Genomic DNA, 27,904 nt, shown 5'->3' on the forward strand with positions numbered 1-27,904 from the left:
GGCCCCCATTGCCAGACTGCAGAGGTCAGAAGAGAGCAGCAAGGAGGACCACCATGTACTGTTGCTGGGTTGTACACTGCTTCGCTGTTTGATGCAGGGTGAGTGTCTCCAGGGTGGCATGCCCAGCCAGCTCTGAGCCACTGCTTGGGTCTAGCTGCCGGGATGCTGCTGAATTTCTGAGGGGCTTGTATGGTCCATTGATTGGTCACTGGAGATGGATGAGGGCTTCTCCTCTACCCCACAAAGCAAATCTTGACCATAAACCTCCAGGTCCTCTAGCCTGGCTTGGACTCTTGCAGGTCAAGGCAGGACCAGCCCTCTCCAGCCTGGATGACCACAAGTGCCTCCTTGGCCTGGAGTCCAGGGACCTGCCCTTCGAGACCCCAAGCATTGGGTTTCCTGGTTCTGGGCTCTGCCCCTTGGTCCTGGGACCAGCTGAGGCTGGCCTGGCTGCGAGCTCAGAGTCCAAGCTGTTTTCCAGGTGGTTGTGGGGTCTGCCTCCACCCCTGCCCCACGGTCTCTTGCTCATCCACTTTCGCCTTCCCCGCAGCCCTGAGGTGGGCTTCTGCAGCGCTCCATTTCTGTGCTGTGGCACCCCTAGCCTTTTCTCTCTCTGCCTAGGATTCATCATCGAAGGGCAGGGATGCAGATGTCCACCCAGAACAGGGTTTCCCACCCACAGCCCTCTTAAGGCCCAGGAGTGAGAACACATTCGTGCCAGGAAGCCCCCAGCACTAGTCCCAAGTGATTCCCAGGAGGCCTCTGGTCTCCTGATGTTGGTGGGGGGGGGGGCTGCCTCCTGCTCCCTCTAATCCACCACCCCAATGCCAGCCCACCACCCTTCAAAAGCACAAACCCATTGAGTCTCTCTCCCCTGCCTAGATCCTCCAGCAGCCTGCCTTGCTTTTAGAGTGAGATCTGTACCCCTCAGTATGGAAGCCCGGCCAGGCGGGTCTGCTGCTTCCCCCTCACTTTGCCTCAGACCCCTCCTCTCAAGGTCCCTGTCCTCAGCCTGCTGTCACCTACGTGCTGCGCCACCTCCTGCCCCACTCTGTGACCAGCTCCTTCTTCTCCTTCAGAACTCAACTAAAATGTCACCTCCTCCCAGAAGCCCTCCCTGACCATCTCATCTGAAGATGGCCCCACTATGGGTGTGCTTTCTAGAATGGAGATATAATTCACCTACTATAAAATTGACCCTTTAATTTATTTCTTTTGAGAGGGAGAGAGCAAGAGCAGGGGGAGGGTTGCAGAGGGAGGGAGAGAATCTCAGGTGCGGGGCTTGATCTCCTGATCCCAAGACCATGACCAGAGCCCAGACCAAGAGTCAGATGCTTAACTGATTGAGCCACCACCAAGCACCCTTTTAAAGGCATAGAGTTTGGCGGTTTTTAGTATATTCACACGGTTGTGCAGCTACCACAGCTGACTGGTTCCGGAACGCTTTCATCACCCCAAAAGAAACTTCGAGCCCATTAGCAGTCCGTGTACACCCTTCCTCTTCCAGGCTTTGACTCCCCTAACCTGTCTCCGTGCACTTTCCTGTCCTGGGCATTCCCACAAGTGGACCTGGCTTCTTGGCCTGAGCGGGCTTGGCATTTCATCTCTTCCTACGGCTGAGGCCCATCCCCCGGCTCCCACACACTCCTTTGTGTCCTCCGTCCGTCCTTCGCCCCTTTGTGCAGAATGCCCTGTGGGCTCCCGACATCCCCGCGCGCTCTCCTCGTTGCCCATCTCCTTGATGGGACACCCCCTCCGGGAGAGAGAGGGCCTGGCCTGGTGCTGCTGGCTGCACCCGGAGCCGGCACACGGGGCGCCCAGCGAGCAGGGGTGTGCGTGCCCGTCACAGCGGCTGCCAGTGGGGTGGTAGCATCCGGGCTCCCGGATCTAAGCAGGCTGGTGCCTCCAGGACCGCGCCCTCGAGCGGCCCCAGCCAACGGCCAGTGTTGCGGGGCAGTTGTGGGAACACCCGGCTTCCTCACCCCTAGAGGGGCTTCTGGTTCGAGGTTCCCACCGGAACCGAGCCCGTTACTGTCAGCTGGGAATGTGCCTTCTATGGCTTCTTTCCCATCGCTGACCTGCTTCTCCACTCGCATCTGGACAAGCTACTCCAACTCCATGCCAGGGACTGCACCCCGGGCTCCCCTCAGGCCTTCACTGCAACCCTGCGCTCCAGGCATGGCCTTCAGCTCCATGCTCGCCTGCCCCTGCCCCACTGACCCCCAGCCCCCCCCCCCCCCAATCCCTCCTTTGGCTGCCACCCCAGGCAATTCAGTTCCCAACAGGACAGATGATCTGGGTCTCCCCGGATTCTTGTTGCTTGGGTCACATGTGAGAGAACTGAAAATAGCAGGGGCAGCCTGGACTGGGAAGTATCTGGTTTTTCCAGAGGGGGTTGTCCCCAGGGCGCTGCGGAGGGGGTAGCTCACCAGCGCCCCTGCAGATGGCCCCAGGCTCGGCTCTCCCTGGCTCTGGCCAGGCTTGGCAGCCCCTGTGTCCCAACCACCGTGTGACCGCGGACGGAATGCGTGGCCTTTCTGAGCCTCAGTTTCCCCACGTACACCAGGGAGATAATTGCTGCCTTGTCCTCAGCGGTAGTTTTGAGACAAAGAGTGAGACGGGCCTTGGGAGTCCTTTGTGACCTTCAGACGCTGTCGTTTCTCACAGACGTGTACTACAGGGACGTTGGGGGAAGAGTGGGGACGGGGACTGAGGCCCTGTTGTGCGTCCCTTCTCCCTGCACTCCTGGGAGTCTGCACTGTCTCGTTGACCCCACGTTACGCGTGCGGAAACCGAGGCCCAGCAAGGCGCCACTGAGCTCACGAGGTCGGAGCTGTGGAGGGATACGAGGTCAGACGTGAACGAGCGCCGAGCACCTTCGGTGTTCCTGGATGGTGCCCAGGCCTGTCCTGCATGTGTCCGTGCTCCGTAGGAGGGATGAGTGAACGGATGCAGCAAAGCCACCTCTAGAAAGACTGATGTGGGCGCGTGCTCACTGCCCGTGTGGCTAACGGGGAGCCCCGCCCCGTGGTGGGCGGTGGGCCGGAGGTAGCCAGGAAGGCAAGGAACATGACCCAGAAGCATCTAGAGCAGGCCCAGGGAGTCCGACCTGTGATGGAGGGTGTCTCCAGGCTGCAAGGACATTTGGGCCCCTCTTGGGATCTCCCCTACACCCCTGCAGCCTCACCAGGAAGTGCCCACTAATCTCCCGGTGAAATCAGTTGCCTGACACCTTGCCCAAAGTCACAGAGCACCCCCTCTACTCCCCGGCACGTGTTTGGGAACCGAGGGGACATTTCTGACATTCAAACCAAGTTTCAAGCCACCCCCGGTTGGGGGTCTTGGGAGAAAATGCTCTCTGTTGTTGGTGTAAGCCTCCAGCAGCGGCCCTGGTGTGAGAGGCATGAAGCGATCCTTGGATCCTTGGGCTGAGCCCGAGTCAGTGTCCCCACCAAGAGGACGCTTTCTCCACTGCAGCTTCCGGGGAGCACTGGCAACAAAGAGACATTGGAAACAGCTGTGTGCTGGTGGGTGGGCTTTTCAATTCCGTGAGTGGACGGGGAGCAGGGAGCGAGGAGGCCGCTGTCCTGGTGAATCTCAGGTTTGTTTTCTTGCCTGGAGTTGGGCCAGGCACTCCCTTTCTCATCTACTCTGCACACTACCGGCTCTGACTTTGCCCGGTGCCGCCTCGGGGTAGGTCTCGTTTTACAATCCCAGCCGTGCCGGGGCCCAGTGCAGCCTTGCCTCAGGCCTGGTGTGCTGTGGCCTGCCCACCCGCTCCTCCTTCCTCTCCTGCCTGGGGTTCCTGTGCTCAGCGACGGAGTGAATGACTGGCCAGGGCTGTGTTCAGACATGGAGCTTCTAGCCCACTGGGTGAAGCCACCTCAGCCGGAATGCCACTGGGCACCCCCCCTTCATCCGCCAGCGAGGGGCAGTGACAGCTGTCTTGGCGCACAGGATGGACATGAGGACAGATAATTGTGTGGGAGATGAACTTATGGGCACAGGAATTAATGTTAAAGCCTTGTCATCTATTGCAGCAGGCATCCTTCTTTTTAGAGAGAGAGAGAGGGAGTGTGAGAGTGAGCGGAGGGGCAGAGGAGAGGGAGAGAATCTCCAAGAAGACTCTGCGCTGAGCCAGAGCCCAGCTTGGGGCTTGCTCCCAGGCCCTCAAGACCACAACCCCAGCTGAAGTCAAGAGTCAGTCACTTAACTGAGACAGCCAGGCACCCCGGCAGGCATCCATCTAAGATGACCCCCACAGAGCCCCTCCCCTTGAAGGTGGGCTGACCCCGGTGACTCGCATCTCACCAGTGAACGCAGCAAGGGTGAAGGGACTGGGCTAGACGGGATATGACTTCTACCTTGTTAGTCCTCTCTCTCTCTCTCTTTCTCTGGCTTTTCTCTCTTGCCTGCTCTGATGAAGCTGGCTGCTCTGGCGTGAGCTGCCCCAGGGAGAGGACCACATGGCAGGGAACCAAGGCCCTCAGTTCAACAGCTCCTGAGGAACTGAATCCAGCCGACAGCCACTGACTGAGCCTCGAGATGGGTGCAGCCCTGACGGACCCCTCAACTGCAGCCTGCGGGAGACTCAGTCTTGGAGGCCCCTGGCCAAGCTGCATTCAGGTTCCAGTCTAAGAAAACGTGACAGGTCACTGATGTTCTTTTAAACCAAGAAGTTTGGGGATTATTTGTTATGCAGCAGTAGATGACCAACACACGTATTTACTTTAAAGGGCCTCAGAAAAAAAGCGTAAGTAGCTCATCGTTTGGGTTTGCAGACATTTATTGATTGATTGCAATGAAACTCAGGAAATGAGTCCATTTTAATCAGCTGGAAGGAAACCTAAGATAAATAAAAGAGTAAAAATAATAGATAAGAGTGAATGGAGGGGGATGGACAATGACCAAATTTTGATAAGAATTAAAATATTGGGCACCTGGGTGGCTCAGTGGGTTGAGCTGCTGCCTTCGGCTCGGGTCATGATCTCGAGTTCCCGGGATCGAGTCCCGCATCGGGCTCTCTGCTCAGCCGGGAGCCTGCTTCCTCCTCTCTCTCTCTGCCTGCTTCTCTGCCTACTTGGGATCTCTCTCCGTCAAATAAATAAAATCTTAAAAAAAAAAAAAAGATATTGATGGAACAATAATTTCAAGTCCTTTGTTCCTTTCCCACCTAAGAAGGATGTAATCTTTTTCTTAAAAATTTTTTTTTTTTAAATAAAGATTTTATTTGCCAGAGAGAGTGAGCGAGTGCACAAGCTCAAACCAAGGGAGAGGCAGGCAGAAAGAGTAGCAGGCTCCCCGCTGAGCAAGGAGCCCGATGTGGGACTTGATCCCAGGACCCCGGGATCATGACCTGAGCTGAGCCACCGATCAGCTTTCTTTCCTGTGGAGGCGGAATTCTGGTTCCTGGTACCTTCAACCTCCCAGCAGCCTCCCAGCATTACACGGGTGGTTAAGGTAGGATAGCTGGCAAAAGGGATTTGCAGATGTAACCAAAGTTACTAATCAGCTGATCTTAAAGTAAGAGTGTCCTGGGTAATCTGATGCATCCAGTATGCTCACAGGAGCCCTTACAGGGAAAGAGATATGGCGGAGGGAGAAGCTGGAGAGGTTGGAAGCATCTGGCTGCCTTTTGAAGAGTCTCACTGGAAGCACGAGAGAGGTTCAGTGCGCCCTTGCTGGCTTTGATGACGGACGGGGCCGCGAGGGAAGGAATGTGGTGGTCTCTAGGAGCTGAGAATGACCCCTGGTCGACATCCAGCAAGAAACAGAGACCGCAGCCCTAGCCAGCCCATGAGTGAGCCTGGCCCTGACAACTTGACTTTGGCCTTGTGAGGCCCTGATGTGAGGACCCAGTCTAGCCGCTGGACTTCTGACCCCCGGGACTGAGAGATGATACGTCGAGGGTGTTTTTGATAAATTTCCGGTAATGTGTTACTGCAGCAATGGACAACAGCTGTTTATGTGCTAGTGTTGGAAACACTTCATGTATGTGTATGTTGCAAATATTTTTTTTTTCAATTGTGTGTGTGTCAATTGTCTTTAAACCTTACCCTTAATTATATTGACTTACATAGTTCATTACCAGAGGGTAAACTCAAGTTCCATTTTTTGGGGGTGTCCTTTGGTCGTGACCCCCATGTACCTAGTGCTTACAAGCAAAACACAGATTGCTGGGCTCTGTCCGGAGTTTCTGATTCAGCAGGGCGGGGAGGGCCCAGGATCTGCCTTTCTAGCCAGTGCCCAGCAGCTGCTGACGCGGGTCTTTGAGAAGGCGGTCCTCCCACCCCCACCGAGTCCTTAGAACCCCTCCCAGCCGGTACGAACCTGAGCCCCACCCCTTGGGAGGCAGGGCCCGGGAAAGCCCCGCCTCCGCGCGAACCCTCCGTTCTTATTGGCTGATGGAGAGGGGGCATTCCCTAACGTCACAGCGCCATCAGCTCCTCCTCCTCCGACCTCCAGGGGCGGGGCCGCCACGCCTGCGCAGTGGAGCTCGTGCTGGGCGTCCGGCGCTCCCGGCCGGGTTCGAGCGGCGCGCGGCGGTTCCATGGCTGACCCCCGCGCGGAGTCGGAGCCCCTTCTGAGCCGGGCCCGGGGCGACGGCGGCCGCGACTGCCCGGCGGGCTCAGCCTCTTGCCGCCCCGGTGAGCGGCTGCCTGGGAAGGGGAGCGGGCCGCGGGGGTCGCGCACGGGGTCCTGTCGGCTCCGCGCCGTTCGCCGTGGCCACTGCGGTCGCGCCCCACGGGCCAGGGTCCGAGCGGGCGCGGGGAGCGAGGGCAGCCGTGCTCCGGGGGACGGGGGCTGCGCCCTGCGGAGTAGCGAGCGCCCGGGCCGGCCACGCGCCGCAGGGTCGCGCCCTGCCTCCCACCAGCCGGCCCGCGCCCCGCAGCCCCATGCAATCCCCTCGATGAACCTCGGGCGGACCCAGGCCTCGGTGATCGCCTTGGGGGCCCCTAGGAGGCTGCACTTCCGTTTTCTTCCTGGTTATGTTGGGGGAAACTGAGGCACAGAGCGGGGCGCTCCCCTGCCCCAGCAAGGTCACACAGCCGGGAAGTGGCTGGGCCGGGGTTCGAGCCCTGCTGGGGGTAGACTGGGCAGATGTGGCAGTCTCCTCTCTCAGTCTCGGTGCTGGACTGTCCCCAGAGGCTGGTGCCCCTTCAGCTTGGGGTTCGAGGGTGGGGGCAGGCCTCCCCAGCCCAGCCCAGCCCAGGGAAGCTTCCTCCCTTTGCCCTCTGCAGCTCCCTCTTGCCCTTCCTGTTTACCAGCGGCGCTGCTGAATCCCGAGGCGGCTGGGGGCCGGAGGGAGGAGTCCATCTGTCTCCTGCAGAAGTCCGGCGTTGGGTGCTGGGTTAGGGGTGGAAGGGCCTCAGCCTCATTTTGCTGAGGAGAAAACCAAGGCTCAGAGCATCTCCGGGACCTGTCCAAGGTCAGCGCTGGGCTGCCCTGGGGCTGCTGCTGGTATCTTACTGGGTATTCCTTCCGGGAGAACTTTCCTTTTCTGGCTTGCATGCTTTCTCTGTCCTGGAGGGGCCCATAGCATGGGGGCGGGGAATGGCTGGCCTGCCCTCACCTCCCACGGGGGCTCTTAGGTGGGGCTCTGTGCACAGGGTGTTCAAGCCCTGCAGTTGGATCCTCCTCCTCACGGGTCGGGGCACTGTGCTGCTCCGGGCCCCGCAGACCCTGCAGTCAGGTCCTTCTGACCCAGCCTCTCCTCATCCGCCCCAGGGGACAGTAGCTGTTTCCTCTTCTCATTCCTGGTCGGGGAGTCACCCTCTTTCTGGTCATGGAGAAGTCAAAGGACGAGGGAGCGCCACACTGTGGAAGGGGCTTCTGGAGTAAAAGCATCGGGAGCTACGGCGGCCCAAGCAGTCTGCACAGCCGTCCGGTTGTGTCTGACCTGGGAGGGGGAACTGAGGCACAGAGGGGAAGCGGCCTGCCCAGAGTCATCAGGGAGCTCGTCGGGGCTCCAGGCAGGTCGTGCAGGGTGGAGTCTGGAACAGGAAGGAGAGGGGGCTCGGGGCAGAGACTGGCCCTGGGCTGCTGGGAGACACAGTGTTTGAACCCCTGTTGTCCTCTGCTGTCCTCTGCCCTGACGCTCTGACCGGGTGTGCCCGCTGATCCCTGCTTAGGGGACATAGTCCTCCTGGTAGGGCCACCAGCCTGAGCCAGGTCTTGGGGTCTTGGGAGAACTTGGCCTTGGCAGAGCCACGTGGAGGGCTTAGGGTGAGGCTTCAGCAGAACGAGCGGTGGGTGGGTGAGGTGGGCACCGTAGTGCCAGCTGGAGGCAGTGTGGACTTTGTCCAGGAGCACTGGGGACTCGTGGGAAGCTGTGACGTGCTCACGACTGAGGGTTTGTGACAGGGTTCCTCTGGCCTGCTGCTGTCAGTGTGCGAAGTAGGTAGGGAGGCCTTTCTGGGGTTTGGGGCCCCGAGGCCCAGGCCAGAGGTTTGATGTGTGCGGGCAGTTCCCAGGGCGCCTGACACCCCTGGCTGGCTACGGCTTGCCTGGACCTGGGCCCCTTCAGCGGCACCCCGGGTCTGCGTCTAGAGCGAGCCCACAGGCTTTTCTTGTCCAAGAAGCTTGTGTGCTTAGATCTCTCCAGGTGGCGAGCTCATCTTATCATCTGGGGTTTGGGTAACTCCGGGCCCCTTCTGGGCCCTCAGACCACCCTGCCCTGTAGCCACCCTCCTGTAGCCATTCACTCACACCATAAGGAAGCTTTGAGGACACTCTGTGCTGACCCCTTCATGGTCCGGGGCTCTGTGGGTACAGCAGGGAGTGGACCAGTGGGCCGACGGATCCCAGTTCCCGGGATGCTGTCAGGGGAAGCAGGGTTCGCATCCTCACAGCCTCCCTGGGAAAACTTATAGGGCTCCTCAGGGTGAGCGCGGAGGTTGTACGTGGGGGGAAACTGAGGCATATAGCGGTGGGTGTTTGCTGTGATGGCAGAGCCAGGCTGGAGTCGTGCCTCCTACTTCTGTCCAGGGTCCCCTGTCTCCTGATTGCCAACTCCCCCACCCCCCTCCGCCAGGAGCCCTGAGGATGGGGGCAGCTGCTTCCCCGGGGAATGGGGGCAGAGTAGACAGTGGCCTGCCGCCTGCCCTGCGTCTGGCTTCGGTAGCTCTGCTCTAGAGGCGTGCATGAAGCTGCTTCTCCCCGTCCAGAGCTGCTGGCGCAGAAGGACCAGAGGCGACAGGAGGATGTTCAACAGAAACAGCTGCCTGGTTTTGAAGCCCCGCCCTGGGAGCTGCTGGGGGCTGTGTGCCGGCTCCCCCTGACCTCCCCCAGGGCCTGGGCTGCCTGGGTTGCCCCCTCTCTCCTGGACCGCAGGCCGTGTGGGGTTCTTCTGTTGCAGAGGTGGCACTTGGCCGTGAGCAGTGGCTGCATCCCAAGGCTGCAAGGACTGACCTCGCAGCCTTTGGCTCCTTGATGGGCCAGGGCTGGGGATGCTGGGATGAGGCTTCAAGCCGCCCAACTTGTCCCAAAGGCCTCTCGAGTCGGGAGCCTGTGGGGGTCCCTGTGGGGCGCATCCATCCTCCTGTGCCCTGACACCCCCCTGCCGCTGGGGGGTGAAGACGGCAGGAGGGGGCCACAGTGGCCCGCTCACGGAGCACGCTCTGTGTGCTGGGCCAGGCCTGGGGCCGCTCCTGTGCGGACTTGCTGCTGGGCGAAAGGCGTCTCGCTGCAGAGCCTGGGAAAAGAATGCCTGCAGGTTCTTTCCTCGGTCTCCGTGGTCCCGTAACAGGCGAGCATCCCGTGGTCTACGTTGTCACCCAGTGTGGCTTCTCTGCCCGCAGGTGCTGCGTCTTGGCGGGACCTCTGCTTTGACCAGGCTGCTGTCTTCATCGAAGATGCGATCCAGGTGGGCGGCACCCGCTCCCAGTGGCTGGGTCTGGGCTGGTCTCCAGGCGTTTGTGGGCACTGGGTGATGGCCGCCCTGCTGATTCCCACTTGCTGTCCTGGGGCAGGGGCCTTGGTGGCTGAACCATGTGGTCATCATAGCCGTGACAATGGGGCCTTTGGGGATGGGTCGCTTGGAATCCTCCCTAAAGTAGGTGGGCGCCAGGTCCTAGAATCGATCACTTGTTTTGTTGAGTTCCCTCCTGCTGAGAGCCTGGCCTGTGCCTGCCTCTCCCAGGGCCTACAGAAGACGCCCAGGGGTGGTCAGACCATGCCCCCTGCTGGAAAACAACATCCAGGCTCGATTTCGGAAATAGGATATGGAAGGGGCCATGTGGGGGGCTAGGCGGGTGGGGGGGGCAGCCTGGAGAGTGACACAGCGGGGGGCCTTGCAGAGCAGAGTGGGGACCCTCACAGGCAGGCAGCGGGCGCAGCTGTACGTTAGGAAGTGGGCGTCTGGGCGGGGCCGTGGGGCTTCGGGTGCCCTGCGGGGTCACGAGACAGCCCTTTGTCCACGCGTGCCACTGAAGTAGACTCTGGCCTGCAGCACGTCTCTCTGCCTCAGGGCTTGTCGTGGGGCCAGTGGGCGCCCAGTCTGGCTGGCCATGCGTGCGGCTCCGAGGGGACCCCCGCTCACACCCCCCCCCGCCATGTGATGTTCACTTTCAGTATCGCTCCATTAACCACCGCATGGATGTCAGGTCGATGTGGCTTTACCGGTTGTATTACTCGAACGCGTGCCAATGGTGAGAAGGCCCACGCGTGCGGCCTGGCCGGGTGCGGGGAGGCCGGCCTCAGGGTCCACGCGGGTTCCCCTCCCTATGGCGGAAAAGGAGCCGCTTTCCCCACCTTCTGGGAACAGACCCCCGCCCGGGGAAGGAGAGGCTCTCCCTGGGGGTGAGCTCCAGGCCTGGCCTTCGAGCTGTGACCCGAGCACTGGATGTGACCGTGTGAGAGTGGGCACAGACCGGGAGGCGTGGGCTCCGCCTGTTGAAGCCGTGGAGTCTGTCCTCGCTTCCCAGGCATCCTGCCTGCGGATCTAGTTTTGGCCCAGAGCCCTGCTGGTGCACGCATTTTAATTAGTTTTTGTTGGTTTTTCTTCTGTTTTTTTTTCAGGATATTGAGCTTCACCATTTTCTTGATCCTGTTTTTGGCCTTTATCGAGAGCCCTTCCTCCCTCACTAGCACCGCGGACGTCCGCTACCGCTCGGCCCCCTGGGATCCACCCTGCGGCCTGACCGAGGGCGTCGAGGTGCTCTGCCTGCTGGTCTTTGTGGCCGACGTCTCTGTGAAGGTGAGGTGGGCGCCGTCAGGGGCCAAAGCCCAGGGGTCAGCGCCCTCCCGGCCTGTCCGCTGCTTTCCTGGTTCATTTACCCTCCAGCTGCCTTTTTCTCCGACGGCACTTTGACCCCCTGAGCGGAGGCCTGGGTGGTGGAGAGTTCTGGTCGCTGTAACAGGGGCTCTATCTGCTTCCGCCCTCTCCAGACGAGACCGAGTCTCGGCTCTGCCTGTCAGGCGCACAACCTTGCGGGACCTCCGGGGGTGGCCGAGGGTCTGGCGGTGCCCTTGTGAGGAGAGACTCCAGTAGAGCAAGGCAGGGCCAGTGGTCTCTCTCTTGCCCAGCCTCCCACCCCCAAGAGAAGAGGAACACGGGAGGAGGTGGGCGTGGGGCGGAAGGGGGCCTGTTGCCACGTGGTGTGGGCCTGAGTCTAGATTCTGTCTGACCCAAGTCCTTCCAGAAGCTGGAGGTGGGCCCAGCCTCGCTCATTTGAGGTTCTGAGCCGTGTCAAAGGTTGAGAGCCCTAATGGTTTCCCTGTGAGAGGAGAGGGGCCGGGAGGCCAGGTCTGGCTGCAGGTCTCGTGCTGCTTTTATCAGACAGCTCTGGGGCTGGGCCGTCGGGACACCGCTGGCCACACAGGGTGTGGGGCTGTCCCCAGAGGCCAGGGTGCCTTTACCTGGCCCCTGCTGGGCTGTCCCGCAGCTGACGCTGAGGCCGTGGCAGCTTTGCCTTGTTTCTTCAGCCCGTGATGTGTCGAGGGGGCTTGGGGGGTTTTTAAAACTGGAACTGAAAGTGGTGAGACATTCTCATTAGTGTTTTTGAACGGCTGGTGCTTTTGGGAAGTCTCAAAAGTCAGAGCAAGTGTACATTTTTATCTGCGCGCAGTGACATCTGGGTGGCCTGCTGTCCGTGACGTGGCTGGCCAGTTGGCCACAGAGAGAGACCTCCGGCCTGGTTGATTTTTACTGGTTTATTTAACATTTTTTTTTTTAAAGATTTTATTTATTATTTATTTGACAGAGAGAGATCACAAGTAGGCAGAGAGGCAGGCAGAGAGAGAGAGGAGGAAGCAGGCTCCCTGCTGAGCAGAGAGCCCGATGCGGGACTCGATCCCAGGACCCTGAGATCACGACCTGAGCCGAAGGCAGCGGCTTAACCCACTGAGCCACCCAGGTGCCCTATTTAACATTTTTTAAAGAAATATTTTATTTATTTGTGAGAGGGAGTGAGTGCACAAACAGGGAGGGGCAGAGGGAGATGCAGGCTCCCTGCCGAGCGGGGAGCCCGATGTGGGGCTCAATCCCAGGACCCAGGATTGTGACCTGAGTCGAAGAAGACAGGCTTGACCGACTGAGCCGCCCAGGTGCCCCTCAGGCCTGGTTTACAGATGGTTCTGGGTGTGGGCTGGCTCTAACCAGAAGTGGACCATGGGTGGTGTTACAGCCCCTTTTCCAGAATGGTTCTTTTTTTTTTTTTTTTTTTTTAAAGATTTTGTTTATTTATTTGACAGACAGAGATCACAAGTAGGCAGAGAGGCAGGTAGAGAGAGAGAGGAGGAAGCAGACTCCCTGCTGAGCAGAAAGCCTATACAGGGCTCGATCCCAGAACCCCAGGACCATGACCTGAGCTGAAGGCAGAGGCTTTAACCCACTGAGCCACCCAGGCACCCCACCAGAATAGTTCTTTTCCAGAGTGGCTCTTGGGCATAAGCTAAGCTGACGGTTGGGATGGGCAGGACGGCTCGGCCCCCGTTACCGACGTGGAAGCAGGCAGGCGTGGTTAAGTGCTGAGCCCAGGATCACTGGCTGTCCGAGGTCACCAGCAGGCTGGGCGGGAAGCTCAGCTTCTTGCTCCCCGTGTCACGTGGAGGCCACACTGGCCGCCAAAGCGGCCCTGCTCTGGCTGCCCCGGCCTTACCTGTGTGTGCCGGCAGGCTGGGGCTGGCTGTGGGGCTGGTGTCTGTGGGGCCGCCTGCTCGCCCGCTCACCCCCTGCCCCTCTTGCAGAGCTACCTGGTTGGGTGGGCCCAGTTCCGGACGAACCCCTGGCTGCTGGCCTACCTCGTGGTGCTGGTCGTGTCTCTCACGGACTGGATCGTGTCGCTGAGTCTGCTTTGCCAGGAGGTAGGTGGTGCGGTGGCTTGGGGTGGGGAGCGGGGAGCTCTGGGTGGCCTGCCCCCTGCCCGGCTCTGCCCACCCTCGCAGCCCTCCAGTCAGCCATCGGGCCGTGGGGCCGTGTCCCATCTTGTAGAAGGAGGCACTGAGGCCTGGGGAGGGCACAAGGACCCCTGATTCCTGCCTCACCGTTTTCCAGCTCAGCTCCTCCACCGGCTGGGTCCCCTGCCGCCCCGGGGCCTTGCCCTGGCCACGTGCCCAGACCTCTGGGAGTGCCACAGTGGGAGAGTCCATGTAGCCGAGTGCCCCGTCCTGCCCCCCACCCAGATGCACTTCCCAGTGACCGGATAGGACAGAAGCGGGGAGACTTGGTATGGGGACATCCGTGTCCATCAGGAACAGTTGGGCACACGAGCCTGTCAGGTGCTTTAGCCAAGAGAGTTTGTATAGAAGCTTACACAGGCGTTGAGTAACCCACAGAGCAGAACGGGGGTGGGGCGGAAGCTGCAGGAAGCTCAGGGGAGGGGCCCCCAGAACCGGGGCCCCGCCCTCCAGGCCCTGGAGCCGGGCAGAGCACCCAGATCCTTCTGGAGACCGCAGGAAAGGGAGGCTGGCAGCCCCCGGCATGGGCACTGCCCTAGGGCCAGCAAGGAGACGGAGGGCAGTGGCGCGTCCCCCTCTGGCCTCCCAGCCTCTCCCTGGTGCCCTCACTGGCAGGAGTGAGCGGGCTGCGAAGGGGAACAGAGCTGCCGGCAGGATGGCCGCTCAGTGTCCGCCTCCCACTTCCTCGCAGGAAAGAGCTCTGTGAACGTGCAAACCCACGTCTGTGCAACAGGCAGGGGATCGTTCTGGGTTCCTCCTGCTCAGGCTCCCCGTGCCCTTGGCCGCAGCCAGCTCCCTGCTCCTGTGGCTTCTTCCCCTTGAACAGGGACCCAGACCTTCGTACCTGGCTGGTCTGTGGCTTCAGGGGTCCTGTTTTTGGAGTCTTGGAGTTTTCCGATAGTCTTTCTCCTGGCTGTGCCTCGAGCCCCAACCCAGACCTCCCCGCGCCTCATGCAGCAGCACTGTCCTTGGCAGTGGGAGTGGTGCTCGCCCCGCCACCGGCATCCCACCGTGCTTTTCGTGACTCTTACGGCACGTCTGTCCACGGGGTGGCCATTTCCAGAGCAGCAGGGCACTGGACTGTGGCTGCGGAGTGGAGGATGGCCGTTCTGTTCTGTCCTGGTGCTCGGAGCCTCTGGTGCACATCCTGGGGCCACCGGGCGCTGCCTCCCAGGGCTGGTGTCCCTGAGCCCACCTCATGCCATCAAACCCTTCAGGGTGGGGCTGTGTAAGCCAGGGAGTGCCGTGGGCTGGTTGGAAGCCGCATGGCCCCTGAGACTCAAGTAGTGGTCTTGGGGCACTCCCAGGCAGGGCCCTAACCCGCATGCCTGGCTGTCCAGTGAGGATAGATCGGCACCCTGCCCAGGGAAGGGGCCCATTGCGGTCACCTGCCCAGCTGCCACGGCCACATCGGGGTGGGTGAGCAGAACTGGGCTCTGCTTCTAGAGGGCAGGCCGTCCGTGGTGGCCTTCGGGGCAAAGGCTCGGACATTACAGGACATGTCGTTTTGTCTTGTGGGCGTTCCCTCTGTCCGTCCACGCACACACTTCTCAGACCTTTCCCCACTGTTCAGGTCTGTTCTTTCTGTGCCCTGACCACCCCACGGGAGTTGTTCTCTTTCTCAGTACGGACAGGCTGGACCCTAACCCGCTAAAATGCTTTCTCTTCAGCACCCCCTGTGGCAGTATCTCCTGATGGAGGCCATAGCGCCACACACGGTCCCCTTCTGGGTGGGGTCAGCATGTCACCCAGAACTGTCCATGGACCAGGTCTGCCGTCCTTCCCTGTGGCCAGCTGGCCGGTCCTAAGGAACTCCTCAGGGGCACCAGGGTGCAGACGGACTGGGGGCCTCCCCCCGGCTCCAGCCTAGTCTCTCTGTTTCTACCTTGTAGCCCGGAGGTCAGATCACGTGGGGTCTACCGGTCACTGGGTAGGCCGTGGTCACGACTCTTTTCTCGTGGGAGGCGAGGCATCTGCCGGTTCGTTGGCGGGCTGTGACTCTGGAGGCCTCGTCAGGGGCTTCCCTGGCGCTGGGCCAGCTGCTCATCAGTGTTGAGTCCTGCGGCTGTCCCTCCCCGTCCTTCATAAAGGTCACACATCCCTGTGTCCATGACCCTGATGTGGCCCCAGCATGGGGAGGGCTCTTGGGAGGTGCGAGCTGCACCCTGGTCTGTGATTACAGGCGAGGGTCCAAGACCCTGGGTGTGGGTGCCAGTAGGACCTTCAGCTGCCGCTTGGCCTAGGGAGGTGGCCGAAACTCAGGATATGGTTGCTGAGACAAGGTTCCGTCCAGCGGCCGTGCGCAGGTCATGGGTGAGCTGGGGACGCTGGTTCCTCAGCCCATGGGCACAGGGGGGCAGTGGGCAGAGCCCGGAGTGTCCGTTTATTGATGTTACCTGGGGCTTTCTGGTCCTGTGCTGAGGGTGGGGCCCCCTTCTGACCATGTGTGTGGCCCAGGGAGGTTGAGTCAGGCCTTGGGCTCCCGTATCCTGTGGACGACCTGGAGGGTCTGCCGTGTGCCCCTGCTGGTGGGACCTCGTTCTCTTGAGAGAGAGCCCTCTAGAATGAGGAAACCCCAGGTACGTCGTGGCATCTGGAGGGCCATGGGTGCTGTGCTGGAGGGGGTGGCGTTTGCGCTGGCCTGGGTCGGACGAGGACAGTCCGCTCGCTGAGCAGGGGGTGGCCTGACGGCTGCAGGCAGCGGGATGGCAGTGGCGTCCCCTGGACGGGCCAGAGTGAGCCTGCGGGCCAGTCCTTCGGCCTTGCACAGGGAGGGACGCGGTCAGCTGGGCTTCTACGACAAGATGCGTGGAGATTTAATGTGACACTTCAAACCACGCGGCCGAGGCGATGGGGTGATTGCGAGAGAGGTGTTAACGTCTTCATATGGAAAGGACGAATCGCCAAAAAATCACAGAAAGCAAATAACCACGTGGCTTGACAAGTTCCCCAAGGCGAGAGGCCACAGAGGGGAGGAAGGGGCGCTGGGGGTCAGCACTCGGGGGTCAGGTACGGGGAGCCGGCCGGAGGCGTTGGGCAGACCCGGGCCCAGAGATCACTGAGGCTGGGGCCAGCTTCCCGGACAGGAGGACCGGCTGCGGCAGGGGTGGGGCATGGGGGGCAGGGTCTCAGAATGGGTGGTGTGTTGGCTAGTGGAGGAGGAGGGACGCCTGAGGGAAGCGCTTGAGAGGGCTGGGGTGTCCTGCAGGCAGTGGGCGTGGGGGGCTCCCCTGCTTCGGATGGGAAGGAAGAGGGAAGGGGGCCACCGGGGCCTGTGCGTGTGCGTGTGTGTGTGTGCGTGCGTGTGCGCGTGCCTGCCTGCAGTGCGTGTGCGTGTGCCTGCCTGCGTGCGTGTGCGTGTGCCTGCCTGCGTGCGTGTGCGTGTGCCTGCCTGCGTGTGCATGCGTGTGTGCCTGCCTGCATGCGTGTGCATGGAGGTGTGCGCGTGCAGGGCATGCCCGCGGGGCGTGTGTGCTTGTGGAGGGCGTGTGTGTGTGTGTGTGTGTGTGTGTGTGCATGCTGGGGCTGCAGGATGCAGGGTGTGGCCTGGTGGCTGTGTGTGCGGGAGGGAGCCGCAGAACGGGTGGGGCGGGGGAGGAGCCAGGAGCGTGGAGCAGTCCCCCACCTCCACCCCGTGGGACAGACAGCTTTGTGGGGCGGTGTGGAGCCCCCCATGGTGCTGCAGGGCTGATGGGAGCTTGGTGGCCCGTTGGCAGGGGTTGGGGGAGGCTGCGGAGTGGGAGTTGGGGAGCACGGAGGATGGGGGCTGGGGCCTGGAGCGGCTGGCCGGGAGGGGTCTGAGTGGGTCTGGGGCGCCCCTCGGCAGGTCGGGTCTCGGGCCTGGGTGCAGAGCCGCTTCCCGCTGTCTTGCAGCGGCTGCGGGTCCGCAGGCTCCTGCGGCCGTTCTTCCTGATGCAGAACTCGTCCATGATGAAGAAGACGCTCAAGTGTATCCGGTCGTCGCTGCCGGAGATGGCCAGGTGGGCGCTCCGTGCCGGCGCTCCCGGTGCTGCCATCGGGGGTGCTGGGACTGCAGCCTGGGGCACGACTGGCCCCAGCCTTGGAGGCCAGGGAGTGGGTTTCCGGGGGCCCTCCTGGCAGCCTCTCCGCGGTCTGGGACCCGCCTGACGGCTGCAGGGCCCTGCGGGTGCTCCCTGGCCGTCCCCGCTGGGGCTGTGACCCCCCCCCCCCCCCCCGCAACCTGCCTCCGTTCTCTGTCCCCTGGCCTCCCTCTGCCTCCGGTCCGCTTCCCCCGGTGGCTCACCGGGCTGGCCCTCGCTCTCCAGCCCAGGTGGCTGGATGTGGCCGTCCCCTCTGAGAGTCCAGGGGTCCTTGGACCCCCAGACCCGAGGGTACCGATGGTCCCTGCCGGGGAAAGCGCTCCCTAAGGACAGGACCGGTAGTGAGCACAGGTCAGGCTTGGGGGCAGGGAGCTCCCTGAGTGCTCGGGCGGCTGTCCCTAGACCCCATCCCGCTGGGCGCTGGGTGCGCCGGGCGTGGGTCCCGTCTGAGCGCCTGCGCCTCCCCAGTGTCCTGCTGCTGCTGGCGCTGCACCTGTGTGTCTTCACCATGTCCGGGATGCTGCTCTTCACAGGCGAGAAGGTACCGTGTTCCGCTCTGTCCGCGCCGGGAGCCCAGGGCTTTGATGGACGGGTCGGCCTTGTCCTCCAGGTAGCTGTTGGGCCTGCAGAGCTGGCGGACTGGTTAGGCCACCTGCCCTGGCCTCGTAACGGGGGTTGGTGGTGGTCCACCTAGACCCCAGGTGTCTCTTCAAAGGGCTAGTCTTCATGTGCCTGTCGCCATGGCCTCATGGGCTCAGGGCTGGGCGGCCTGGCTGCTGCTCCCTCTCCTCTCTCCTCCCCTCCCTGCCCTGTTGCTGACCCAGATTTCTCTATACCCGTTAGGTGGAGGCCTCCTCAGACTGGCGCTGGGGGCCACTGGGTGGGCTGTGCCACCGTCCGCCCCACGGCGCCCGTCTCCCTTCTCCGGCTGCGGGCTTTTGTCCACCCCCAGACCCCCTTCCCTTCCCACTTCTGCTTCTCGGCTCCCCAGCGGCTTGTTGCTGTGTGGAGGTGTCTGCCGCCTCCCACCCCGGTCCCCGCACGCCATGCATGCGTCTGTGGTCCAGTGTGTCTTACCTCATGGCCTGGCTAGGGTCATGGTCGTCCTCGGGGTGGAGCTGTCCCGCATCTCTGTCCTGGGTGTGGCCGAGGGTCAGCTAAGGCCAGTTTCTGTGGAGTTTGTGGCGGTATTCGGGGGCTCAGACTGTCCTGTCCGTGAGGACTGGAGACTGTCCTGATTTTGGGAGAGCTGGAGCTCCCGTGTATGCATGTTTGCACGCGCGTGTGTGCATGTTTGCACGTGCCTGTGTCCATAAGTATCTTTTGAGTGTGTCTGTGTTTGTGTAATTGTGTGTGCTGTGTGTCTCTCTATCTGGGTGTGTGCTGTGTGTGTGTGTGTGTGGTCATGTCGTTAACCGGGTGTGCCGTGTCTCTGTGTGTGCTCCAGCCGGGGTGGCTGAAGGCTTTTCCCCGTGGTTCTGAGCAGACCGGCTTCGTGGGCCCGTGGCCTGTGGATATGCAGCCGCCCTGGGCACTGGCTCTTGGGCCCAGAGGCCCTGAATTAGGCTCCGTCTGGCCACGAGTGCAGAGTCTGCTGGGAGATGACGGGAGGTGCAGGTCAGGGTGCACCCCAGGTGCTGCTGGGGTGCTGACCCCACGGTGGCTGGAGCTCTGCCGGCCGCAGGCCGTGGCTTTTGGGGGACAGAGGCCCGACGGCCCACACAGCTGCCCCGTTTGTTCTCAGCAGGGCGATGGGCAGGACCGGGAGAGGCTGATCTACTTTCGCAACCTGCCGGAGGCTCTGACCTCCCTCCTGGTGCTGCTGACCACGGCCAACAACCCCGACGGTGTGTGTGTGGGGGGGCGCAGGGCCCGGGGCCGGGGGGATGAGGTGAACCCGGAGCCTCGGCGCGGGGCTCTGGGAGGCCGGAGCGCATCGGGCTTCTCTGACGCCGGGTGGAGCGTGGAAGGGGCGTCGGGTTCTGTCCCTCGCTCATGCCTGGCTTTTCTTCCCGTTTGTCTTTTCCCTTCTCCTTCCGTCTCTTCCCGTCTCCCCCACTTCAGCTCCTTGCTCGCTCCCTCTGCCTCCCGCTCTGCTCCCTGCACCTTGTCTTCCCCGACTCCTGTGTCCACGGAGAAGCTGAGAATGAGCGCGGTGACAAGTGCCGCGCGTGGCGGGTTCCCTGGTGGCTTCCTCTTTGAGGCCCAGCCACTGTCCCTGCCGCCGCTCAGGCGTGGCCGTGGGGTACAGCTCGTTCCTGAGGTGACAGGCCCTGGGTGTTTGGTGGCTGTGGTGCTCACGTTTGGGGCTGCTGCTGGGGCAAGGGTGGTGGCCAGGATGGGGTGCTGCGGGCCTCTAGGGCCTGGCTGTGGCCTGGCCGCCCTGGCTGGTGACTTCCGTCTTGGGCTGATGCCCCCGTCACGGAGCCCTTCCCGGGAGGGCAGCCCCCAGCTTCCACGCCCAGGGAGAGCTGTGCGGCGGGACCCTGAGCGTTGTCCCCCCATGTCCTGTGAGTCGTAGCAAGTCACCCAAGGGAGAGCTGAGCTTCCGCGAGTGGGGAGTTCCCAGGGAAGCGGGTTTCAGCTTCGTGCAGGGGAGGAGCAGCCTCGGAAAGGAGCGCGGTCCCCGCGGCAGGGGTGTGTGCGCAGAGGTTGGCATTCGGAGGGGAGCCAGAGCCCCCCGTCTGCTGAGGGCATGTGGTGGGGCTGTGATGGGGTCAGAGCGGAGGCCGAGCTTGTGAGCGTGTTTCTGTTTCTCTGTTTTCTTCACAGTTATGATTCCTGCATATTCCAAGAACCGGGCCTATGCCATCTTTTTCATAGTCTTCACCCTGATAGGTGAGTTCGGACAGACTTGAGGGGTCACTCGGGACGAGATCCTGTCCCTCGTGGCAAGATCCCGAATGCCCTCCCGAGTGTAGCATTCCCGGCCCTGTGTGCCCTCCCGACCCTGAGTCTCCGCCGCAGTGTGTCGTCTCTGACCACGTGACTTCACCTGAGTGTGTCCTCCTGTGACTTCTCTTCAGCCGCCTTCATTGCTGACCTGGCTTTACTTTGCCTTCCCGACTGTGTGACCGCGCTTCCGCGTGTCCTCCCCAACCGTGTGACCGCGCTTCCATGTGTCCTTCCCGACCGTGTCCTTCCCGACCGTGTGACCGCGCTTCCGCGTGTCCTCCCCGACCGTGTGACCGCGCTTCCGCGTGTCCTCCCCGACCCTGTGACTACCTCAGCGCTCCCTGCTGACCGCACTTCAGTGCCCTCCCGACCGTGTGACCCGTGCTCTCTGACCTGTGACTTCTCCTCAGCGTGGCCCACCTCGTGGTTTTCAGTCGTGACCACGGATGGCCTCTGTCTTCGGTGCCCGTGGCTGGGCAGGCCCGATGGCCGCATGTTCATTAGACGGGGACGGGGAGGCCCGCGTGTTGACTGGTGCGCCCCAGGCCCCTGGCAGGAGTGGTGGCCTCTCCCTGCCCTGGGCCCCTGGGTGTCACCCACCCCTGCCCTGGGCCCCTGCAGCTGCTGCTCCTTCCAGACTCGGCCCCCCTGTCGGTGGTGGTCCCCACTGACTGGCTTTTTCCACTCGAAGGGAGCTTGTTTCTGATGAACCTGCTGACGGCCATCATCTACAATCAGTTCCGGGGCTACCTCATGGTGAGCCGGGCTGCTGTCCCTGCGGCTCCGGGAGGAGCGGCCCCCGGAGGCCAGGCGGGCCACGACCAGCGGGGCGGCCCCGCGGTGAGGGGTGGCCGGGTGGCGGCCGGGCCCCTGGGGAGCCAGGGTGCACGGGGGTGTCCGGCGGTGTCCGGCGGTGTTCGGGGGTGTCCGGCGGTGTCTGGCGGTGTCCGGTGGTCTCCGGGGGTGTCCAGGGGTGTCCCGTGGTGTCTGGGGGTGTCCCGTGGTGTCCGGCTCCCTCCTTTGGGGAGTCCCGTGGGCCGTGAAGAGTCGGGCCGTCCCCCGGGGCCTGCGGGGGCGAGGGCTGCTCCCTCGGGGCACAGGGCGGGGGTGCGCGGCCAGGGCAGGCCCGGCCCCGCCGCTCAGAGCCCTTGTCCTCGCAGAAGTCCTTCCAGACCTCGCTGTTCCGGAGGCGGCTGGGAGCACGGGCCGCCTACGAGGTGCTCTCCTCTGTGACAGCAGAGGGAGAAGCCCACCCCCGAGAGTGAGTGCCGGGGCTCCCGGGCGCCCTGCCTGAGCCGGGGTCAGGGGGCTGCTGGGAGGGGCCGTCGGATGCTCCGCACGGCGTTTCCGGGCAGCGCGTCTGCCGAGCCCCCTGTGGCTGCTGCCTGATGCGAGCGCTGCCTCGGACTCGCGAGGACGCCGCATCCCTGGTGCTGCAGGGCTCTGTCGCCCTCCGGGGTGACTCGCTTGTGCTCCCGACCCCTGGATACTGTGGGCTGCCGAGGGCTGCAGGGCCTGCACTGGGGGCGGAACCGGTGGGGCCTGTCAGTGGACGGCGGCCGCCTGCGTGGCCCGTGAGCCGCCCCGGCCTGTCGCCGTCATGCCCTGCGCCTCTGCTGAGCGCCAGCACGCTCCTCTGGAAGGCGGGACAGGGTCGCCTGGGCACTTCAGATGACGGGACAACTGATGCGCGCGTGGCGGGCCTCACAGAGGCCCTCGTCCGTGCTGCCTGCCAGAGTTGGGGGCGCCGCGGCGTGCTGAGCTGGCGAGGCTCACTGGGGTGCGGGTGTCTTTTCCCCAGAGTCGGGGTGCGGCCCCGGGACTTCCTGCAGGTGCTTCAGCGAGTCCAGCTGGACGGCTCCCACACACAGGCCGTCATGGAGGTATTCGGGGCCCCCCTTTCCCCCGGCCCTCCCTAGCCCGTGCTTCCGAGCTCCGCCTAGAGGTCCCCAGGGTCACCAGCTCCCTTTCACCACCGGGGTGTCGTTTCAGATCCGCCGGGGCTGGTCTGGGCCGGGTGGGGCTGGGACGCGCGCTGTCCTGTCCCGGGCCCGCCCTCCCCTCGGCCCGGCCGACTGGGTGTGTTTCCTTCCTCTGCAGAAGGTGCGCTCCTACGGTGGCGACCTGCTGTCAGCCGGCGAGTTTCAGAAACTCTTTAATGAGTTCGACAAAAGAGTGATTAAAGAGGTAACCGGGGCCAGGCCACGTGGGGTGAGTGGGGAAGGTTGCAGAACCTGTTGGCTTCGATCCCTTGGGTGACTCTTAGTGACCAGTGCCAGGACCCGCCTCCCCAGGAATTCCAGCCCCTGGGATGGTAGACGGCTCTTGGAAGCCGGGCGGTCTTGTCAACCATATGCACTTCACAGACCACAGGGACTGCCTGGGCCAAGTCTGACCCAGAGGAACTGTCCACACGGTTTTCCCTGTCTTCATGACAGACTCTTACCTGCTTCCGTGTGTCCTTCCCCAGGACAGTCCGAGTTTGTCTAAAGCCTTTGTTTTGGTCCTTGATGCCGATTTGTCAAGTCCCCAGGTGGCCCTTGGCATCCAGCTCAGCCCCGTGTCCACCGAAAGCCCTGTTCTGGGTTAAGCTTTCAGTCACTGTCCCATACTCCTTCACAAACGCTTTGTGTCGTGTGGGGAATGCTTGGCATATATTCAGATGGTGGCCGCGGGTTCTGTCGTGGTTTACGTGGCGGTCCGTGGCCAGTTAGAGTCTCTCTAGTTCTCTCTGACGTTAAAAGATGACCGTGACGGACATCTTAGCGTGTGCGGCGAGTTCCGTGTTTGAGATTATTTTGTTGGGCTGGAAGACAGGGATAAGGGAGGAGGCAGGAAAGACGGAGTCCCAGAGTAAAGGCGGGCGGGCCCTGCTGGGCAGCGGCCGCCGTGGCCCCCGCGGGCGCGCGCTGCTGAGCCCGTGCGCGTTTCCTCCCCAGCCCCCGCCGCGGCCCGAGTACCCGTCTCCCTTCCTGCGGAGGGCCCAGATCGCCTTCAGCCACCGCTACTTTGACTACCTGGGGAACTTCATCGCCCTTGGGAACCTCGTGTCCATTTCTGTGAGTGCGGGCCCACCCTCGTGAGGACGCGGGACGCGCCTCGTTGCCTCTGCCCTGACCGTGGCCTTGGCACCCGGGCGCCGGGCCGGGCTGGCGAGCCGCCTCCCGCTCTGGCTCTGCAGGTGTTCCTGGTGATAGATGCAGACGTGCTTCCCGAGGACCGAGACGACTTCGTCCTGGGGGTGAGCTCTGGGGACGTGTGGCTGGCAGGCGTTCGCCAGAGTGACGGGGAGTCAGCGGGAGCGAGAGGGCACAGCCTCCCCCTCCCCAGGGCCCTTGTGGTGCAGAGCCGCTCCTTCCACTGTGGGGAACCCCCACAGGACGGTGGAAGAGGTGGCCGGGCCCGGGAGGGGCTGGTGCGGCAGAGGCGGCAGGTGGGGCCGCTGGTGTCTTCCGGCTTTGTGTGGCCCTGGGATGGGGGCTCCCCCACCCGGTTGCTGCTGAGCCGGTTCTCAGCCCTTTCTGGAATGGCGAGCGCCCCTCCTAATGCTACAGTCTTTTCAAACTCCGTGAGAATGTAAAAACAGTGTTTTCATGTTGAATTTTAAGCAAGATAGCCCCAGTACCCCCACAGTACTCAGTGCCAGCACTCTAACAAAGCAGGTGTTTTATATATATATATATATATATATATTTATTTATTTATTTTAAAAGATTTTATTTATTTATTTGACAGACAGAGATCACAAGTAGGCAGAGAGGCAGGCAGAGAGGGAGGGGGAAGAAGGCTCCCTGCCGAGCAGAGAGCCCGATGCAGGGCTCGATCCCAGGACCCTGAGATCATGACCTGAGCCGAAGGCAGAGGCTTAACCCACTGAGCCACCCAGGCGCCCCCAAAGCAGGTGTTTTAAAGTTTACTTTGACGAAAGATCTTGTGAACAATTTTAAATCTGAAGAAAGTGAGTAAACGTTCTCTGATTACGTAGGAAAAAGCTTTTATCTGATATAGAGCTGACCCAGTGCGTCGTGCATATTAAACAGAGACTAGACTTCATCGTGGCTTCGAAATGGGAAAAATGCCTTTCCTGACCTGACGCTTGAAATTCCTTTGTCTTATCCTTCAAGTCCAGTTCTCAGCTTTCTTATTTCCATTGTATTTCCTTCCTGGACGACACCGACGGGCTTCTCAGGCACTGGAGAGGCGACTGGTTTTTATTCCTGATGAAGTCAAGTTGGATACAGTTGACTTGTATCTTACCTGCTTTAACAGTAGTGGTTAAGCGCGGGGGTCAGCGTGATTGTGAGAGACGTGAATGTCGTGGGGGGTGTTGGGGTGCCTGCGTGGTTCTATCCTTTTCTGCCCCTGATAATAGCTCGTGATACGGGGTCAGGAATGTTCTTCCTGCCTTAACGGTGACCTTGTCACGGGTGTGAGTGAGGCAGCATGGAGAATGTGGAGTTTAGGCTGGACGGCGGGGTGAGGTGACCGCAGCGGCCGTCTTGACGCCACGTGGCCCTCCCATGGCTCTGTGCTCGCTGGGGGAGGGTGTCCGGAGGCTCCCAGTAAGGAGGGAGCCCCTCTGTATTTTACTGACTGGCTTCAAAGGGGACAATGACACAGTGGTCTGTGGTGACCTTCAAAGCTAAGACCTCCTCTGCCCGCCCCCCCACCACCACCAGGGGCTGGGAGGACCCTGCTGAGAGCCAGGTGCACCCACCAGGGAGGCCACTGCCCATGTGCGCTGTTAGAGGTTGCCCCGATGTTCCCATGGAGAGTGGCCAGGAGGGGTCGGGACAGAGAACTGGGGGCGTGGGCTCGGGTGGCAGCCGAGATGTGGCCACACAGGGGCTGGTGGGGGGGGGTGGCGGGGGTGACCAGGCTCTGCAGGCCCAGAGGGGATGGAGGGCCAGGAGAGCGGCTGTGCCAGCGTGGGGTCACCGAGGGGAGGTTGGGGGGCAGGGAGAGGTGGGTGCTGGAGACGCCCCGTGGCGGGGAGGGCATGTGGGAGGAGCAGCCCTAGGCACCCCGAGGAGCCAGTGAGGGGCACGCGGGGGCCGGGCTGCCTGCTAGGTCCCTGTCTTCCTCTCAGATTCTCAACTGCGCCTTCATCCTTTACTACGTGCTGGAGTTGCTGCTGAAGGTGTTCGCGCTGGGCCTGCCGGGCTACCTGGCCCACTCCAGCAACGTGTTCGACGGCCTGCTCACCGCCGTCCTGCTGGTAAAGTCGGGGGCCGGCCGGGCCGCTGGCCTCCCCAGGCGGGCGGTGTGCTCTCCGCAGCTGGCTCTGCGCTGTGTCCATCTCAGGCTGTCCCTCGGGAGTGGAGGCCCCCAGGGATTTGGGCTCCTGCCTCCAGGGACAAGGGGCTTTCCCCAGTGTTAGCTGCGTGGTGGGCCGCCAGCGGGGGCCTGCAGGAGGCTGGGTTTCCGCGGCATCTGAACGCGGTGGGGGCAGGCTGCCTGTCCCGCCCTGGAGCGGGGCCTGGAAGGAGCCTGGGGTCTTCACCTGCCAATCAGCCCCAGCAGCAGACCTAAGGATGGTGGGACCTTGGGGAGGATGGAGGGCGGAGGGCGGGGTGAGGGTGGGTCTTGGGCACCCCCTGAACCACGGGAGTGGAGGGTCACGTGCGGTGTGTGTGTCACGGCAGCCATCCTGATTCGGTGTTTATTCGTGTTTGCTGTGGGCCCTTCGGGACAGGAGCAAAGACAGTCTGAAAGGAGAACCTTCCGTTTGCCCTTGACCTGGGTCTCCCCCAGCCTTTCCGGTGTCGTGCCCTCGGGTGTGCGGGCCGCTGGGTCCCGAGACCTTGGTGTCTTTCTCAGCCACAGGAAGCCCCACATTTGGAACCAACCCATGGGGACAAGAACGGAGCTCTGACTTCTTCCCAGAGCCCTCTGGTGGGGAGTGTGTTACACACGAGCTGTAGAGCTGTAGAGTTTGATCGAAAGCCGCCCAGATAGGTGTTGCTGTAGCGATGCCTTCTTTTCTTTTGTAATTAAAGGTTTTGGAGATCTCAACTCTGGCTGTGTACCGATTCCCACACCCGGGCTGGTATGTGACTGGAGAGAACCGAGGGAGGCTGCAGCAACCAGCACCCCACCGAGGCCCCAGGGGAGGGTGGCCCGCAGCCCGGGCGCCCCGGTCTGCCTGCTTGTGCTGCTCGGCTCCAGGGCGAAGCCCCCGGGTGTTAGGAGGGCATACAGCTGGGTGCCTGGCCGGCCGAGGACTGTGGGAGCTGTCCCCTCCCCTCGCTCTTGGGAACAGGTCCTAAGTCGCCGTTAGAATGATAGCGTTCCCAGAGCTGGGACAGGCCTTTAGAGGGCAGCGGGCTCAGCCCCAGAACCAGGATAGAACGTGCGACCCCGTGTCCCGGGCTGTGGAGACCCGCATCTTAGAGCCAGGGTGACTCCTGAGCGCTGGAACAGGGCTGGAGGCCGTGTCCTCTCCCACTCTGGGCTTGGGTTAAGTGCCCTGGAAGTTGGCAGGGACGGGGCTGCTGCGTGAGCCCCACTGCCTCTGCTTCTGGCCGCAGAGCAGTGCGGATGTCTGGGCCGGGGTCCCAGAGCGCCTCGAAGTGTGGCTTGTGGAGGCTGTCAGGAGGTGTTGCCCAGAACGCGGTGGTGCCAGCCAGTGACCTTGCCGGCCCCGGGCATCCTGGCAGTCCTGGTGTCTTGGCAGGTCTGTGGGCTGCCTTCCTCCTAGTGGAGCAGCTGGAAAGTGCTGGAGACGGGGAGGGGGGCCAAGAGACTTGCTTTAGGGTCAGCGGGCCCAGGAAGGGTCTACGTGGGGCAGACAGGTCGGGCTGGACCTGCCCTCAGTGGTGTGGTGGGGCATGGCGGCCGCAGGGCCACCCTCCCGCATTTCTGAAACGCACAGGGAACCCACCGGGCGCATGCGGGAGTCCCAGGGGAGTGTTGTGCCGGGGGTGGGGGGCGGGGAGCGGGTTTCCAGCTGGATGGAAACAAGAGCTCGCCGAGTCCCTGAGGGACACCCGGAGGGGCCGGGTACAGGAAGGGGTCACGGGATAGGGGATGCGGCTCAGGAGCCAGGTTCAGGCGACAGGGATAGGAGATGAGGTCAGAGGATAGGACCGTGGCTAGGGTCAGGGGTCAGCGCACCGGCTCCGGGACCAGCAGGACCTGGCACAAGCAGGACCTGAGCTGGGTGTCGCAGCGTTTGGAGCCTGAGTGCTCTCCTGGGTAAGACGACGAGGGGTGTGACAGCCCGTGCCATCCTGGGCCGGCAGGGGTGGCCGTCCAGGCTCTGTCCTGTGCCCGCGACAGAGGCCCGCCCCACCCCCACCCCCGCCCGCCACTTGCTCTCTGCATCTGTCTTTGTCTGAACACGCATCTCCCTGTCTTCCTATTGCTGGCGTCTCGAGGCTCTCCCAACCCGTGTCCCGTGTGTCTCTCCAGGAAGCCAGAGACGCTGGGCCTGCTGTCACTGTGGGACATGGCCCGGCTGGTGAACTCACTCATTGTGGTCCGGTTCCTGCGCATCATCCCGAGCCTGAAGGTATGTGGGCGTCTGACCTCCCGGCTCCCACCCCTGC

The 27,904-nt window shown here is 62.4% G+C and overlaps 1 protein-coding gene and 1 long non-coding RNA gene across 22 annotated transcripts in view; both read left to right on the plus strand.

Annotated features, from left to right (window-relative positions):
* The first annotated feature begins 2,366 nt into the window (after positions 1 to 2,366).
* On the plus strand, positions 2,367 to 5,900 carry LOC131816930 (uncharacterized). Its single transcript, XR_009348237.1, has 3 exons — positions 2,367 to 3,601; positions 4,427 to 4,753; positions 5,568 to 5,900. It is a non-coding gene; the product is annotated as an uncharacterized LOC131816930 (long non-coding RNA).
* A 581-nt stretch (positions 5,901 to 6,481) lies between these two features.
* TPCN2 (two pore segment channel 2) overlaps positions 6,482 to 27,904 on the plus strand; it is a 35,316-nt gene continuing 13,893 nt past the window's right edge. For 8 of the 21 annotated variants that reach the window (XR_009348255.1, XR_009348256.1, XM_059150141.1 and 5 more), the window contains exons 1-18: positions 6,484 to 6,647; positions 9,801 to 9,865; positions 10,573 to 10,649; positions 11,020 to 11,197; positions 13,189 to 13,305; positions 17,272 to 17,378; positions 17,928 to 18,000; positions 19,204 to 19,306; positions 20,232 to 20,297; positions 21,046 to 21,194; positions 21,515 to 21,615; positions 22,156 to 22,237; positions 22,455 to 22,541; positions 23,294 to 23,413; positions 23,536 to 23,595; positions 25,444 to 25,572; positions 26,354 to 26,403; positions 27,768 to 27,867. Coding sequence is in view for 15 of the 21 variants with exons in the window: in XM_059150141.1 (XP_059006124.1) it covers positions 6,551 to 6,647; positions 9,801 to 9,865; positions 10,573 to 10,649; positions 11,020 to 11,197; positions 13,189 to 13,305; positions 17,272 to 17,378; positions 17,928 to 18,000; positions 19,204 to 19,306; positions 20,232 to 20,297; positions 21,046 to 21,194; positions 21,515 to 21,615; positions 22,156 to 22,237; positions 22,455 to 22,541; positions 23,294 to 23,413; positions 23,536 to 23,595; positions 25,444 to 25,572; positions 26,354 to 26,403; positions 27,768 to 27,867 (1,761 nt within the window). In the remaining 6 variants the exon portion in view is untranslated. Of the gene's footprint in view, positions 6,648 to 7,252; positions 7,430 to 9,800; positions 9,866 to 10,572; positions 10,650 to 11,019; positions 11,198 to 13,188; positions 13,306 to 17,271; positions 17,379 to 17,927; positions 18,001 to 19,203; positions 19,307 to 20,231; positions 20,298 to 21,045; positions 21,195 to 21,514; positions 21,616 to 22,155; positions 22,238 to 22,454; positions 22,542 to 23,293; positions 23,414 to 23,535; positions 23,596 to 25,443; positions 25,573 to 26,353; positions 26,404 to 27,767; positions 27,868 to 27,904 lie in introns of those variants that run through there. The other 13 variants (XR_009348240.1, XR_009348242.1, XR_009348257.1 and 10 more) reach the window with 9 other exon arrangements.

Source organism: Mustela lutreola, chromosome 1 (assembly GCF_030435805.1).
Source record: "Mustela lutreola isolate mMusLut2 chromosome 1, mMusLut2.pri, whole genome shotgun sequence".
In the NCBI taxonomy this organism is placed as follows: domain Eukaryota; kingdom Metazoa; phylum Chordata; class Mammalia; order Carnivora; family Mustelidae; genus Mustela; species Mustela lutreola.